At 37.2% G+C, this 16321-nt stretch overlaps 1 protein-coding gene across 1 annotated transcript in view; it reads right to left on the bottom strand.

Moving 5' to 3' along the window:
* The window catches only part of septin9a (septin 9a), an 87433-nt gene extending 72979 nt beyond the window's left edge, over nt 1–14454 (bottom strand). The window contains exons 1-2 of the mRNA XM_067417857.1: nt 14209–14454; nt 243–314 (exon numbers count right to left, since the gene is read on the bottom strand). Of these exons, the coding sequence (XP_067273958.1) occupies nt 243–314; nt 14209–14227 (91 nt within the window). The 5' untranslated portion in view covers nt 14228–14454. The remainder of the gene's footprint in view (nt 1–242; nt 315–14208) is intronic.
* Nucleotides 14455–16321: the final 1867 nt, after the last annotated feature.

A 16321-nucleotide genomic window follows, 5' to 3' on the forward strand; every position in this document is an offset into this window, starting at 1 on the left:
ATTGGATGCAAAACATTTGTCATCATCAACAACAACAGATGTTCCTCCTCCTTTTAGAAGCTTACGATACATAATTTTAGGGTTAGTTGCATTTTATTATTTTAATTTAACAAGGTTCATCCTCCTGTCCAAGACCCTATCTATCAGATCAGATCTGCGACCCATTTTTGTTTGGTTTTGTGAAACCATAATGATTACTATGATGAACAACAGCAAACCCATGCATGAATGTGAACACTTACCGGTACCAGTAGGACTAGTTGCCTCTCCTCTCTCTGGCCTCCTCAGCCTGCCACTGGTGGACCTCGCAATGCCTGTCAGCACAGAAGACATAATAGAAACGCGTATCAGAACGATCTGCTTAGGAGGGAGGATATACAGTAGAATGTGAAGTACACGATGTCCAGAAGAAATTGAGTCGAGGAAAGCAGATGTGTTGGCAACAGACATCAGAGCAATGAAGCTCGGCCCACTCTATTAAGGGATGCATGTGTCTGTAAAATCAAGTCAGATGGGTCACAAACACAGCGACGGATCAAACGCTGCTGTCTTTTGAAATCTGTGCTGGTGGGATTAAAGTCGGCGTGAAATGGAATTTGCGAGTCTTTTCCTCTCATCTTATGACATATATCCGTGTGAAATTCTCTCAGGACCACTATCGTCAAATTATGATTGATTGACTTTTAGCATATATTTTGGATTGGTGGTAAGGTTCCGTTCTGGGCAAGAACTCCAGAGGTTTACAGTAAAATTACTCTACTTAAGTACACTTTCTGATTATCTGTACCGTACTTATTATTTTTTCTGGAAACTTATGACTTTAACTTCACTATATTTGAAAGACAAATATCATATCAAGGTCCTCAAAGTCGAAAGTTGTTTCTGTAGCAGCTTTAAAAGTCAGTGGAGGATTTTTTTTTTCTTCTTTAAAAGGTGTTTGGGTTTTTGCAGAATGCTTATCGGCAAAATATGAATCAGCGTATTGATTCATGATTCGGATCGCGTGTCAAACTGCAGAAATCACGTGACATTGGTGATCTGAATCATGAATCAATCCACTGATTCATGACCGTTTGATTCTTCATTTGAGGTTTGAAAACAAATGCGGAAGAGAAGACAATGCTGAATAAAGTCGTAGTTTTTTGCAATTTTTGGACCAAAATGTATTTTCAATGCTTCAAGAGATTCTAATTAACTAATTGATGTCACATATGGACTACTTTGATGATGTTTTTATTCCCTTTCTGGACATGGAGGTCTTACGACATTAGGGTGAGTCATTAATGACCTAAATTTCATTTTTGGGTGAACTAATCCTTTAAAGGGTTAGTTCACCCAAAAATGAAAATTCTGTCATTAATTTGATAACACTGATTCATAACCGTTCAAATCTGTTTTGATATCGGCCCATCACTAAATAAGTCATTATTTGGTTGTTTTTTTGAGCAAAAAAAACTTCTTGTCGCTTCATAAAATGATTGTACCTCTACAATGTACCTCTACACTGTAGTGAGATGGGCTTTGTAACGACGTCTTTGCCTTTTATTGGTCTTGAGAGAGGAAAAGACATTCCCTTTCTGGGCATGGACAGTATAGTGTTACTACACTTGCATACGCTTTTGGACTAAATATAAAATATCTTAAACTGTGTTCCGAAGATGAACGGAGGTCTTACGGGTGTCGAGCGACATTAGGGTAAGTAATTAAAGGGGTAGGCAACTTCAGCGCTGGGAAGATGAATCTGTATTTAAACTGGGTCATTAATGTAGTAGAAATGTGAAATTATTTTTGAATTTGAATACTGAACGTGTGTATTCAATATAACGATCGAGTTGTCCCCTCACAGCACTAACTCAGTTTAGGAGTCAGATTACATTTAACGTCATAAATGAGCTGGTGATGAGAGCTGAGGTAATCGCGACCACATTCGCGGCATACATTCACAACGCGTTTTCAGTTCATGCCTTTGGAAGCTTAACTTTCATAGAAATTAATTTGAGAAGTTAAAACACTTACATTGCTCAGCATCCGTTTAAATTAATGCCTGTAGCTGTGCTGTAAGTGTGATCTCCATTCCGCATGCGCGAGTTGAAAACATGCGGAAATGGCTCCCTCTGCTGGCTGTAGTCTTTAGCCTCTGGGCAAAGATGACGCGTCAATTTGCGTCACAAGAGGAATTTTTCCAGAAATAAAATGCATAAATCTCTCGTCTCAGGGGGATATAAGAGAAGGGAGCACGATCATTTGAAAATACTCCAGGGTTTCTACTAATACAAGTGACGGCAGCGGTGTAAAGCACTTTGTAACTTTCATACAAATATTTAAATGAGTTTAAGGTAGTCGTATGCTAGTACATTAGATGGAGCATCACTGACTGGCTTAAACCATGGTGTGCTTTAACACAACAATAATAAAATAATGCATTGACATTAAAAAGGAAAATTTACTTTTGATTCTTAAGTACTTTTGAAAGCAAGTACGTCTGTACTTTTACTTAAGTAAAAATCTGTTTTTACAACTTTCACTTATAACGGAGTAATATTTGTCCAGCAGTACTTTTTCTTCTACTCAAGTAATAAAGTTGTAAGTAAGTATTGCAGATATCATTAATATTCATGTTAAATGTACAAAATAATTCTGAATTTAGTCTGATTCAAGGGGAATTAGAATACCAAATCCTGACTGGACGAAAGTAGGAGCTGGCGTTCCGTTAAGGAGGGAAAATTAGCTCTGGAGAAACATGATAGCAGCTGATAGTACTGAAGGAGCTTTTATATGCATGCTGTGATAGACGTATCCTATAGGTAGACGTGATCAGCTGACAGCCAGCTGATGCAAGTTTGACTAACATGACCTGCCAGAACTGACGCTATGCTTGTTTTGCTTCTCAGACAAGAAAAAATGTAGGATGAGACATGATTTTGTCAGGAACTGATCAGGAACTGATTAGATGGTTGTGGTTTGTCCCTTTAATTTTGAGTTTTGCAATGTGACAGTGTTTATGACTCTGATACAGAGATACAGATACAGAGATGACTCAAAAGGTAAAGGGAAAACTTGTTTGCTCAGGCTTGAACAGTAATGTAGGTCATGCCCTATTAGATGTGTATGTGATCATTTTAAAGATGCATAGAAATAGTAAAATACACAAATGCCTTCCATAAGTGTGCCCATCTTAAAAGAATACGTCCAGATGATATTTAACTCTTTTAAATCAAAATAAATAATTAAATACAACTTTGTTTTACTTTAATGATAAGTACATTTTAAAGGTGCCCTAGAATGAAAAATTGAATTAACCTTGCCATAGTGAAATAATAAGAGTTGAGTACATGGACATCACATACTGTGAGTCTCAAACACCATTGCCTCCTACTTCATATGTAAATCTCGTGAATGAAAAACACCACGGAAAAATAAGTGATTGTCAACATAACACCAACCGTGACGCAAGCGTGGGGGATCATTTATATGTACACCCCCAACATTTGCATCTGTTCAAACATGTTCATTGTCAGGCGGAACTGACGGAGGCGAATCATCAGAACTGCAGATAAACAAAACACCGGAAGATAGCAAAAACTGCAACTCTCGGACACACGTAGACTGAATGACACTTTAAGCAGAACATCTCAAATGGAGATTGCTGAAATGCATGCTTACTTGTTTATTGGTGTTTTCTGATCATCCGAGAGAGCTCGCGTACATATGGATGCCAGATTGGACATGTTTAGGTAAATCACCGGATAGCATACATGTTCTTTTCACAGAAAAGCTCTGTTTGGGGGATTTAAATTACTGAAATCTGGCAACCGCAAGCACGCTAGCTCTTTCTCACACGCAAACAAGTAAGCTGCATTTTAGCCATCTCCATCTGAGATGTTCTGCTTAAAGTGTCATTCAGTCGGTCTGTGTTCTGTCAGGACTCACGAGCCGCTTCGCTGAACAACTGAACTACTGTGTGCTGTGAGCTGCTGAAATAAGCCAATCAGAGCAGAGCTCAACATTAATATTCATGACTCTTCCAAATAAGGCAAAAACAGAGCATTACATCCTAGGGACAATTTCTAGGGTTGTAAATGGACCTGTTAAACTGTATCTGGACAATTTTTGCCCTTAAATAAGCCACATACCCTCTATGTAGATATCAGAAAACAATTTAACGTATTGTTTCAAATCATTCTAGGGCACCTTTAACTCCTAATTTGTATAACCGTAATGCGTCTTATTCTGATTACTGTGGTAGCATTTGTTGTAATGACTTTAGTTTATGCTGACTCTGTAATAAAACCCATTCTGTTACATTTGTTTAAATAAAATCTATGCATTCAAATAATCACACAATCACACAAGCCTTTAGTAAGTAAAAACAATCGAAAAAGGCTGAAAGGCTTTGACACAGCTGTCTGTTTTCTCCGAATTTTTTACTGAGAGATACCATGGTCTTTATCTGTGTGATTTTTTGGCTAATACCAAGAAGTTTGTGACAAAGAAAAAGGTATGACGTGTTGAATGTGCACATTTCCTGTGTGCCGCTAACATAGGAAACAAAAAACTATATACTAGTTCCTACAAGCATAACAATTACTGTGTGTCACAGGTGGCAAGGCATTCATTTGTTTCCATTGAGAGGTTTATTCATCGTTTCTGGCAAATCCCTGCATGAGACTCTTTCCTGAAACTCTGTGAGTCGCTGAGTAAGTTTATCTCTTCTTGCAAAGGAATCTGTCTATTGGCTCTGTGGTTGATCTGTGGTTTCACCAATAAAAAATCAACAGGCATCGCTGTTAAAGACTGATCTGAAATCTCTTAAAACATGCGTCACATATGCAAAGGTAGAGATGGGGACATTAGCTTTAATAACGCATCCAGCTTGTGCAAGTCTAACCAATAAAAATAGGCTTCTTCAGAGAAACAGTGCCCTCCTTCTTTTTTTCCACCACTAATGCTTTGGTTTACCAGCAGGCTAGACCATCTAACCTTTTCTGTATCACCTGCTCTTTGGTAGCCTGACAAGCCAGACCCACATCAAGATGTTTGACACTTGCAGGCAAATTAAATTTGCTGCTGCTAGGGTGCGTCTAGATTTTTTAGGCTAGCTCTTTGGGTTAATTTTGCATTATAAACCCATTTAGATACTGTAATGATTTAATTAGTAATTTGTTTTCTTGCATAAATGAAAAAAGATGCGAGAAAACAAAGATGATTACAACTGCTTTTTCCTGTATAGCCCTGAGGATCTATTCAACAAGTTAGATAAAAAGCATAATGGTGTTGAAATGCAACAGGCCACAAAGTACAGGAAATATCAATCAATGAGGGTAAAAAGGCTGAATAACAGAAACTATGTACCAGGTATACAATGTATATCATGTAACACTGAATATATTAAATTAAAAACTGCCTTCAGGGGGAAGCTGACAAAATTCATGTTATGAAGTGGCTGAAAATATCCTCCGTTTTATTGACACACTACATAGATAAGAAAGGGTGAGAACATTTTGGTTTGTTTTCTGTGTAAATATGAGGGGTCCCAGCACATAACATTGGGACATGACTAAACAGGCTAGCGTTGCCAAATACATACACTCAAATGTGGGTTGTGTTACATGAGATATAGCTTACAACTCAATTTTTTTTTGCTTATTTTATATAGTTAAAATGTTCATTTCAAATACATTCAGAGTGGAAGTAAAAATGCAACGAATGATATCAGTAACTTTTCTTACTTATGTTTAAAGGTAAAAAACATAAATCCATTGCAAAAAGCATTGCACGATTAGACATCCTGTTTCACAATCATAAAGAACATGAAATAAAAATACCCACTGCAAGTGTAAAAACAAGCTAAAATGCCCTTTGTTTCCTCTATAAAGACCAGTACTATAATTAAACTAGACACATCAAGAAAAAACAGGAATAAATGTATAAATACAGTGTGAGCATCTAGCACAGAGTAAACTGGTGTCTTAGAGAGAGAGAGACATGTTTAATCTGAGCTTTAAAGCTTAAAAGTCAGCATGAACCAAACGTTGTAATAGTCTTTTCCTCTCTATTATGGCTGATATCCAAGTGAAACGGCTGTGATGTCATGTGAGTGACAGGTTGTCCCGCCCTCATGCCAGTAAACACGTCATCAGAGAAGAGATGTCACTGCAAGAGGGAGGGGAAGTTATTTTGATGATAGATTTGAGGGCATTTGAATAATTAAAAAAAACATGGACAAATCATTTTTAATAATTGCGGCAATATTCCATCAAAATGGGAATTGCCTATTTTGATTTCATAGTGACTTTAAAGGGGTGATGAATTGAGAAATCAACTTTCCCTTGAGCTTTTGATATAAAAGGTCATAGTAATATAAGATTGTCCTGTAAGTTTCAGAGCTGAAAACATCCTTGTTAGTCAAAGAAAAGCTTTTATAGACACCAGGCCCAGAAAACGATCGAGTTGGCATCTTGACGTCATCGACTGACGAAACACCGCCACCACAGAATAATAAGCACGTGTAGTTCAGTAGCCCCGTCCACCGACTCATCGGCTCACACTAGCCAGCAGCAGTAAGCATGCCGAAGAATATAGCAAGATATTGCGCAATTCCTGGTTGTGGAAGAAAACAGCCGCTACATAAGCTTCCTTCTGATCCTAATATTAGGAATGTGTGGTTGAACTTTATTTTTGAATGACGTTCCAGCTGACGTCAGGAAGACAGTGGTGTTCACTTCATTTCACCACGGGATCGTTTGAAAAAAAATCTTGGGTCGATGCTGGATTTGCAGACATTTGCGATTAAAACACAATGTTATTTCTTCTATATTGGATCCGACAGGAGGAATGGTGCAACACACTTATGTGAGTAAAATGTGTTTTTTATATGTAATAGTATTGCATTGTTATAGATTGTTTTGCTTATGTGTACGTGTCTAACAGAACATACCTTTAGCACGCTGGACTCAGACGTATGGGCCAGGGCTCGAATAGCCTAACGTCCCGGTGCTGTGTGTTTTCCAGACGGGCTACCAAAACGAAAGCCCGTCAGCAGGCCGGTGAATCTCGTAATATTCCTTTCATGTTTGGCTATTCTCTCTCTCTTGACTTAATATTTGAAGGGCGAACGCTCACATGTGTGTGTGCACGCGGTTCACGCTTATATCGAACGATTGTGCAGGCTATGTGATACAAAAATAATAGTTCAAGCTCATTAAATATGTAAATATTTTCCAATCCTAGCCGTGGCCGTTTATTTCCAAGTCTCCAGTGCTGCACGCCCATCAAAACCCAGCGTTTTGGAGAAAGCCTCAAAACAAGTGTAGAAAATAGCCTATTACTTATTAGTTATGATGTTTTTGAATGTAAAAAACACACAAACATCATTAGTTGACCTCAGACAACAGTATAAAAAATTAAAAAAGCCAGTTTATGACAGCTTTAAGTGTGTCATTTTTGTTATTGTCAGTAATGTAGGTTGATTCCCCTGAAAAATGTTATCGCTGTAAATCTGTGGTGCTATCAGAACATCACTCTGATGCACACAAGCTCAGTGAATGCTGTGAGTTCGGGGCGGTTTTATGTCTTTGTTGACCAATGACAGATGGGGAAGGGGAAGGGAAAGGGGGGTGTTTGTTTGGATATAATCATTATTTTTGCAGTTCTATGCTGATGCTAGCAGAAATCCTTAGTCTTGGATAACATTTGACAGTGACGGTAGGTAATCTTTAACTCCTCTCTCCTGATTCTTAGCCGTACACACCCTGTGAGATTAAGTGGCCATTATCAATCCATGACATTCCTGTATCAGCATTCAGTAATCACTATAGGCAAACAGTCTTGAGTGAGAAGCAGGGAGACATGGAGGAGGTAAGAAAAGACCAAACCATCTGTCCGTTTCAGTGTCAAGTCAAGTGCTGTCAAAGGAAACATTTTAGCGCATGTGAAATGTGTGACATGGTACGGAAAATCACTGTGATCAACCTTCCAAATCAACGTGCCTCTGGAGCAGAGAGGAATTTTCAAAGCACTCTCGGCCGAGGTTAATTTCACAGGAGATTCGTGTTGCCGCTGACTCAACTGTCAGCTTGACTGTGATGACAGGGCAGGTCAGGAAAGGGGAGGGAGGCAGTGAAGGAAAAGGAGCCAGAAACTGATAAAAAATATGTGCTATAGTGCAGAGTCTCTATTGCCTCAGTAAGCTCTGTTGGGCAATGATCCAAAATAAAGGATTAACAAAGAGATTCATTCACCCGCTCAAAATCATTCACTTCCAGATGAGACATGGGAGACATTTTTTAGCATGAAACTTCACAGAATTCCACATGGAAGTATCGCATGCAATCCAACATGTAGAAATTCCGTTTTTTCAGATGATTTTCGCACTTAGCAGTTTCCAATAAACAAAATGACTCATAACAGTTCAGGATTCAGAAGTTTATCCAAGCATTAAACTCTTGCAGAAAGAGCTGACAGTGTGTCATGATTAATAAATGATCTGTGTGATTTACGCCCTGTATGCGTGAACATGTCTAGTGGAGTCTTATTGTGTTAGTGTTTGATTACTTCTCATAGTGAGTTACTGATTTACCTTAAGTGCTCAGGGCGTGTTACACCGTAAAGCACACATGTGCACACTCAATAGGGTACAACGGGGCTAAAGGCACCACAAGGTGCCTTTGATTTGATTTTACTCTAAAACAGTAAATGGCACAAACACTTGCCGCAGCACTTTCCGAAAACATCTGCTTTTAAAGATGCACGTGGAAATTTGTCTGATCCATGACGCGATCAGGGGCAGCAGCGCAAAGTTGATTCTGCGCTAATTTAATCTAATATTTGATGTGTTTAAAAAAAAAAAAAGATTGTAGATTTAAGTAGTAAAAAAAGGTCTCAGATTAATATTTTTTGTTTAAGCTAATTAAAGCAATAGTTTTTTAATAACGGAAGAATATGTAAAAGTACGGTGTCAGTGACGCATTGCTGCCACATAAATATTTTTACATTCAATTATGTCATAATAACAGGATGCTGTCATTTTAACAACATCTTTTCTCATAATAACGAGATATTATGACATTTTAATTACATCTTTTCTCGTAATAACGAGATATTATGGCGTTTTAATTACATCTTTTCTCATAATAACGAGATGTTATGTCATTAAAACAACATTATTTTTCTCCTAATAAGGACATGTAATATAGTAATGTGTACAAAATATGCCTTTATTCACATTAGAGAATTTATAGGCTAGCATATGTGCCTTTGTCACAGTTTTATGTTTAAAGCAGAAGCGAGCTCAGCGTAAAATAGGCTCTTCTGCTGCCATGGCAATGTCCATGGCAATACCCATACACTAAATTGATGTAGCCTACAGTTCATAACAGATATTCATCTAAATCAAAATTTCACAAACCTTTTGGGGCCATGGACTGCTCATGATTTAGCCTCATTGGCATAACTTTAATCAAGTAATGATGGACCCCGGTGCAGCCACAAATATCATAACTATCTATAGGCCGTACTGTAATTAAAACATATATTCAGGAAATGTATTAAAAACAGAAAGACACTGTAGTTTCAGCCTTACTCAAAGGCTGCAGAAACCGGCCAGAGGGTTAGTTATGCACGTTAATCCATTCCCGACAGTCTTATAATAATAATAATGCGTTTGATTTATATAGCGCTTTTCAAGGCACTCAAAGGACTTTACATTGAAGGGGGGAATCTCCTCAACCACCACCAATGTGCAGCATCCACCTGGATGATGCGACGGCAGCCATATTGCGCCAGAATGCTCACCACACACCAGCTGATTGGTGGAGAGGAGCCAATCAGGATATGGGGATTATTAGGAGGCCATGATGGACAGAAGCCAATGGGCAAATATGGCCAGGATGCCGGGGTTACACCCCTACTCTTTTATCGAAGGACATCCTGGGATTTTTAACGACCACAGAGAGTCAGGACCTTGGTTTAACGTCTCATCCGAAAGACGGTGCTCTTTGTCAGTATAGTGTCCCCATCACTATACTGGGGTGTTAGGACCCACACAGACCACAGGCTGAGCGCCCCCTGCTGGCCTCACTAACACCTCGTCTTGGTTTGCTTCTTATTTAATAAATATACAGGCAATTAGTTGATGAAACATTGATACACATTAAAATACAATGTATACAAAACAAAACTCAATGAAGTGGTCAAAATCATGTGTGACCCCACTCCATGTCTCCAGACATATACGCATATACTCATGCTGCTCACTTTTCAAAGTCAATCAAAAATAATAATATTTAAACATAGCCTAACCATTAAACTAAATCCACTCCAAATGCGGTCTTCATTTCAAAAATGTATTTTGTTTATCAAATGCAATGTTTTTATTTTCAAAAGCATTTCTAAATTCAGTTCATTTCCAACAAACGAAATTCCATGCCAAAATAACAAAGTGGTAAAAGAGTTACCACCATGCAAATTCGAAAAATGTCACCCTTCTCTCTTTTTTGCTCATGTAAATGTTGTTTTAGACTGGGACACAAGTCATACAAAGCATTGTTACCATAATAAATAGTTTAGCACCCAAGTGTGAAAATAGAAACATTTGGATTTGTGCAGAATGAAAAAGGAGCAACTCTGGTTTCAGTTTCAGTTTAATTCATTTAGGCTTTAAAATAAATATAGTTCGAAGGCTAATATATGGCACTATCATTTATGTTTGTTGTTATACATTTAGATGTTTCATTCTTGTAATGAATTTCATTATATTTAAAGGATTTGTTGTGGAACTAGCCTAAAATACATGTTGATAATGTTTAAACATTTAGTTTTTACCAGTATTTTTTAATAAAATGCGACTGACACACAAGTGCAATTTTTCTCTCAACAACTTAAGTCTTCCAGGCAACCTGTAACCCGTGTTTTTCCAGCCTTCTCTCCGTCAAAGTGCATTGGAACAGCAGTCAAACCCGTGACTTTCCAATCGTGAACTCGTACTAGATCAATGTACTCCCAGTTACGCGCTCTGACATCACAAAGCTCGCGAAACAACAATGGCAGCCCCTACAGATGTGGTACCAAATACCAAATACATTTCCAAATATTTCCAAATTTAACAGCTTCTCTTGCCTTATGCACCATTTTTCTCCTCCATTTCCCTCAAATACGATCTATCTACCTCAATGCCTTGCGCTCAGGCAGTTTGGCTTGATCATTTCGCCTGGAATGCTAAAAAGTCTTGAGTCGTGGTTTGAAGTCGTAACTCACAGGATAAAAAACTTGCCTGGAACGCAGTATTACACAGTGCACTCAGGTACAACTCAGTATGACTAAGGCACATAAGGCTATATCGATTCTCTAATGTGGATCACTGTACAACTGAACATACTGTATGTCCTTGTTAGGAGAAAATATGTTGTTTTAATGGGGAAAAAAGTAGTTTTAAAAACATAATTTCTCGTTTTTACAACATAATTGAGTGGAAAAACATGCATGGCAGCAATGCATCACCATAGTAAAAGTATGTTATTTGGGCACCAATAATTAATACACTGTAAAAAATTATTTAGAAAAAAAGTTACCTGGTTGCCTTAAAATTTTGAGTTCACTGAAATTAAAATTTTGAGTTAATACAATGACAATTTTTTGAGATTCGACAACCTTTATTAAAATATTATTAAAAGATTTTGTAAGTATTTTGGGTAATTGTGTGTGTTTTATTTCTGATGACGCAGTGAAACATGCCAAATATTGCTATTTTCATGATTTATCAAATTTTTTATGTGGTTCAGATACAAAAATATTTTGAGTTTCTATTTATTAAACAAATTTCCTTCATTGTATCAACTTAATTTCATTTTTTAATTTCAATAAACTCAAAATTTTAAGGCAACCAGGTTACTTACTTTTTTAAGTTAAACCAACAAAAACCAACCAAATTTTTTTACAGTGTATGATATTAAATAACTGGCTGACTTTTCATGACATGGTTAGATTTAGAAGGTAAATATCATAATTATATAAAGTTGGGTATCCACCTAAGGAATAATCACAAAATTTATAATGAAACCATCATATTTAAAAATATGATATTATTAATCATATTATACAATAAAATATAATTTATTACTACTGTGAATCTATATAAAATTATTATGGGATCCCCCTTAATGCTTTCAGAATCTTTACTTTTTAAAATTATTTAGATTCTGTATTTTTGAAATATATTTTTATATCAACATATTTAATGATAGTATATTTATTGGACAAAAGTAATATACCTATTTAGTAATATACCTATAGTAGGCCTACAAACTTTGCTAAAGTGTTAACTTATTAATTTAACTTGTTAATAAGTGTTAACTTATTAAAAACATTATTTTAGCTAAAGTTTAGTACCGTGTGCATTTTGCCCAATGCTGGTGAGTTTAACCCATGTGTGGGGCAAAAAGGCCCCCCTCACCACTTCATAAATTATACGATTTTTACTAAATAAACCACTTTTATGATTTATTTTCACACAAAATCTGTTGCTCCATAAATGTTCAATACAGACATATTTTATTCTGCAATCATACACTATGGGAGTAATAGAAAGCAAATTTTCTTTCTTAAGGTGTGCCTTTAAGCCCGTTGTACCTTTGTACCGTTGTAACTTTAAGTGCTTTAAAGTAATCTTTCAGCCAAAGAAATAACATTATGGTATCATTTTTTCATCATGTTGTTGTTTTGGCCCCATTAGCATTCCTTCTATTGGCAAAAGCAGTTAAAACATTCTTCAAAGTATCTAAGAAAGTCATAAAGGTTTGGAACACACATGGGTGAGTAAATGACATAATTTATTTTGGGTTAACTATCATTGTCCTTGCAGTGGAAGCCAAGGTTGTACTTGAGGGATATTCTCTGAATGAGATCACATACTGTGTGCTGCCAGAGAAAGAAGGAGAAAAAGGACTGACTGATTGCATGATCCAACATGTGTGTGCTAGGAGTTGGGTTGTGCTGTGACAATGACTTTGGCAGGCCCGAGGAAACGCTACATTCCTGCCAAATCATTGTGTACACAGAGAGTTCGGCTTATGAGAATGTTGAGATTATAGGGAAGAAACATGCGGCTGCTCTCAGTGGAAGAGCTCTATGTAGCGCCGCAGGCTCCTTTACACAACGAAGGTAGTGTATGTAAACTCTGGTGGAAAGCAATGTTTGCCACTGGAACTGTAATACAAGGAATCTAGCATGTCCTGTAATTATGGTCACACAAATGAGTTTATTTGATTGTGTCCATTATTGGTCTTGAGGGTTTTTTGGGGTTAGGGGGCTTCTATCTTTAGGGGCTATTAAAATCACTCTTATTCTAACCTAGATTTAGACAGCTTTCTTTTTTCCTTCAAAAGGCTTTTCAAATGATTTAGCAAATTATATAGGTTAGCCTACATAGGTTTAGTCAGTGTACGTAGGCCTATTTCACTCGTTGCCAAATGCCTGGACACTAACGAACAGAAGTAGCGTTTGCCAAAGGGGGTAACCATAACAACAAAAGGATGCTTGCGTTTAGTTTGGGCGGTAGGCTACATGTAGCTAAATAAACACAAATGATTAAGTAGGCCTATAAGTTTATTATACATGTTCATATCACAAATGTATTATATCACAAAAAAGGATATTGACATTTGGCTAACAGCACTAGTGACGTGAGACGACAAATTACGCCAAGAAATTCTTAATTCCTTTCCCTTAATTACCACAATGCAAAACGTACGACATTCTTAAGGAAAAAATAACCATCTAATTAATAATTGTGCAGCAGCAAGACCCCAACGTTTGTCACAAAGTAGGCCTACTGGAGATGTATAAATTCAAACAGGCTTTATAATCTGACTAACCCATGACGGAAATTGCACAGCAAAAAAGCCTAGACTAATGGGATGCCGTTTTCAGTTAATCGGCTAATTGTAATTTACCTAGGCCTACATGTGTAAGTCAATTTTTAAATATATATATATAATATATATATATATATATATATATATATATATATATATATATATATATATATATATATATATATATATATATATATATATATATATATATATATATCAATCACAGCGCAAAGGATCTTTTCAAGTTTGCTTTCACTTTTACATGACTTTTCAAGTTCTGGGAGCATTATGGGAGCAGACAAGCTATCACATCGAAGCCTCAATTACTGTAGCTACTCACCAGAATATGTTTTCTTCATGTTCTTCGAGTCCTTTTTGTCCAGAGAATTTCAACTGTAAGTCCGTATCTTAGATCGCAACATCTGATGTTCGATCGTTGAGTTTAATTTCTCTCTGGCAACTCCGCAAAGCACATGTACCACGATCAAAATGTAGGTGTTTAATTCGTCCTTATACTAAAACAACTAAATAGGTAAGAAACACCCATATACCTCCAGTTTTACCTGTCACACACACACGCACACCTGTGGATAACTCCGCCTTAAGGGGTAGAGGAGAGTTTGACGCTGGAAGTAAAAGGCTTGTTGATAAATAACATGGAGATGTTTTTTAAACAAGGTTTTAAACTAAAATTTGTGAAAGGAAAATGGGGTGGTTGCGGCGGGGCACAATAACACTTTTTGACTTTCTAAGTTTGTGTTAATCCACTTGGGGTTCAAAGTATTTATTTTTCCCTACATGAGTTTCGTCTAGGACAATTATGTGATTTTGTTTCATTAATACAGTGTATGCTTTTTTCTTGATAGGCTATACCCTGAAGGAATAGAAGTGAAATGTGACAACATGCCCCATAGGTGGGGTACATGTAGTGTAGTTATGTGTGTGTGTGTGTGTGTGTGTGTGTGTGTGTGTGTGTGTATATATATATATATGGATGATAATTTATCATTTCTGAACATTGACTCTCTATCTATATTCACCTTTTTCTCATGGTTTCTCAACAGAATTCTTAAAAGTAGCCTACAGAATACAATAGCATAGTTCTAATAGGGGCAGTGTTAGAACGTGACCCACCTGCGCAACTGGGATTTAAACCCAACTTGTGTCTTCTGCTGGTTAGATCAGCATTAAAGAACTGAAATCTCAACTGTTACCGATCAGGCATAACATTATGACATGTGTTTGGTACCCCTTGACCCATCGAGGCATGGACTCCAATTGACCCCTTAAGGTGCTGTATTTGGCACCAAGATATTAGCAGCAGATCCTTTATGTCCTGTTGTGAGGTGAGGCCTCCAGGATCCAACTTGTTTGTTCAGCACAGTCCCGACTGGACTGAGATCTGGGGAATTTGGAGACAAACTCAACACCTTAAACTCATTGTTGTGCTCCTCAAACCATTACTGGTTTAACATGTCAAACCATTACTGGTTTGAGGAAAACCATTTTTTGCTTTGTGGCAGGGTGCATTATCCTGCTGAAAGAGGCCTGCAACAATGTTTTGGTAGATGGTACGTGTCATCCACATGGAAAGCAGGAACCAAGGTTTCACAGCAGAACATTTCCCAAAGCATCACATTGCCTCCGTTGGTTTGCCTTCTTCCTATAGTGCATCCGGATGCCATATGTTCCCAGGTAAGTGACACACATGCACCGGGCCATCCACATTATTTAAAAAAATAAAAAATAAAAAAAAAAATAAAAAAAAAAGTGGTTCATGCTCACACGTTGGCTCTTTCAGTGGTGGACCACATAGCCACATACACAGCAAACTTTGATGCACTGTGTTTATTCTTAAACACTTTCCATCAGAACCAGCATCAACTTCTTTAGCAATATGGATCAATAAGATCAGAACACACGGGCCAGCCTACATTCTCCACATGCATCAATAAGCCATGGCCACCCATGACCCTGTCATTGGTTCACCACTGTTCCTTCCTTGGACCACCTTGGACAGATACTGACCTGGAAAACCCTGCAGTTTTGGAGATGCTCTGACCCAGTCGTCTAGCCATCACACCTTGGCCCTTGTCAAACTCGCTCAAATCCTTACGCTTGCCCAAATTTCCAGCTTCTAACACATATACTTTGAAGACAAAATGTTCACTTGCTGCCTATATCCCACCCACTAAAGGTGCCGTGATGAAGAGATAATCAGTGTTATTCACTGAACCTGTTAGTTGTAATACCGTTATGGCTGATCAGTGTAATATTAAAATATCAGTTGTCTGGTTTGTCTAGTTAAAAAAAAATAAAAAATGGGGGTTTGCAGCTTTTTTCACATACTTTACGGTTAAAAAGCAGTATCGGCTACTTTTTTAAACAGTAAATAATTATAAACAATTCACAAAACAGCAAAATTCTAAAATGTATCTTACAAAATTATCAAA

This window comes from Pseudorasbora parva, chromosome 2 (assembly GCF_024679245.1).
Source record: "Pseudorasbora parva isolate DD20220531a chromosome 2, ASM2467924v1, whole genome shotgun sequence".
Taxonomy (NCBI): Eukaryota; Metazoa; Chordata; class Actinopteri; order Cypriniformes; family Gobionidae; genus Pseudorasbora; species Pseudorasbora parva.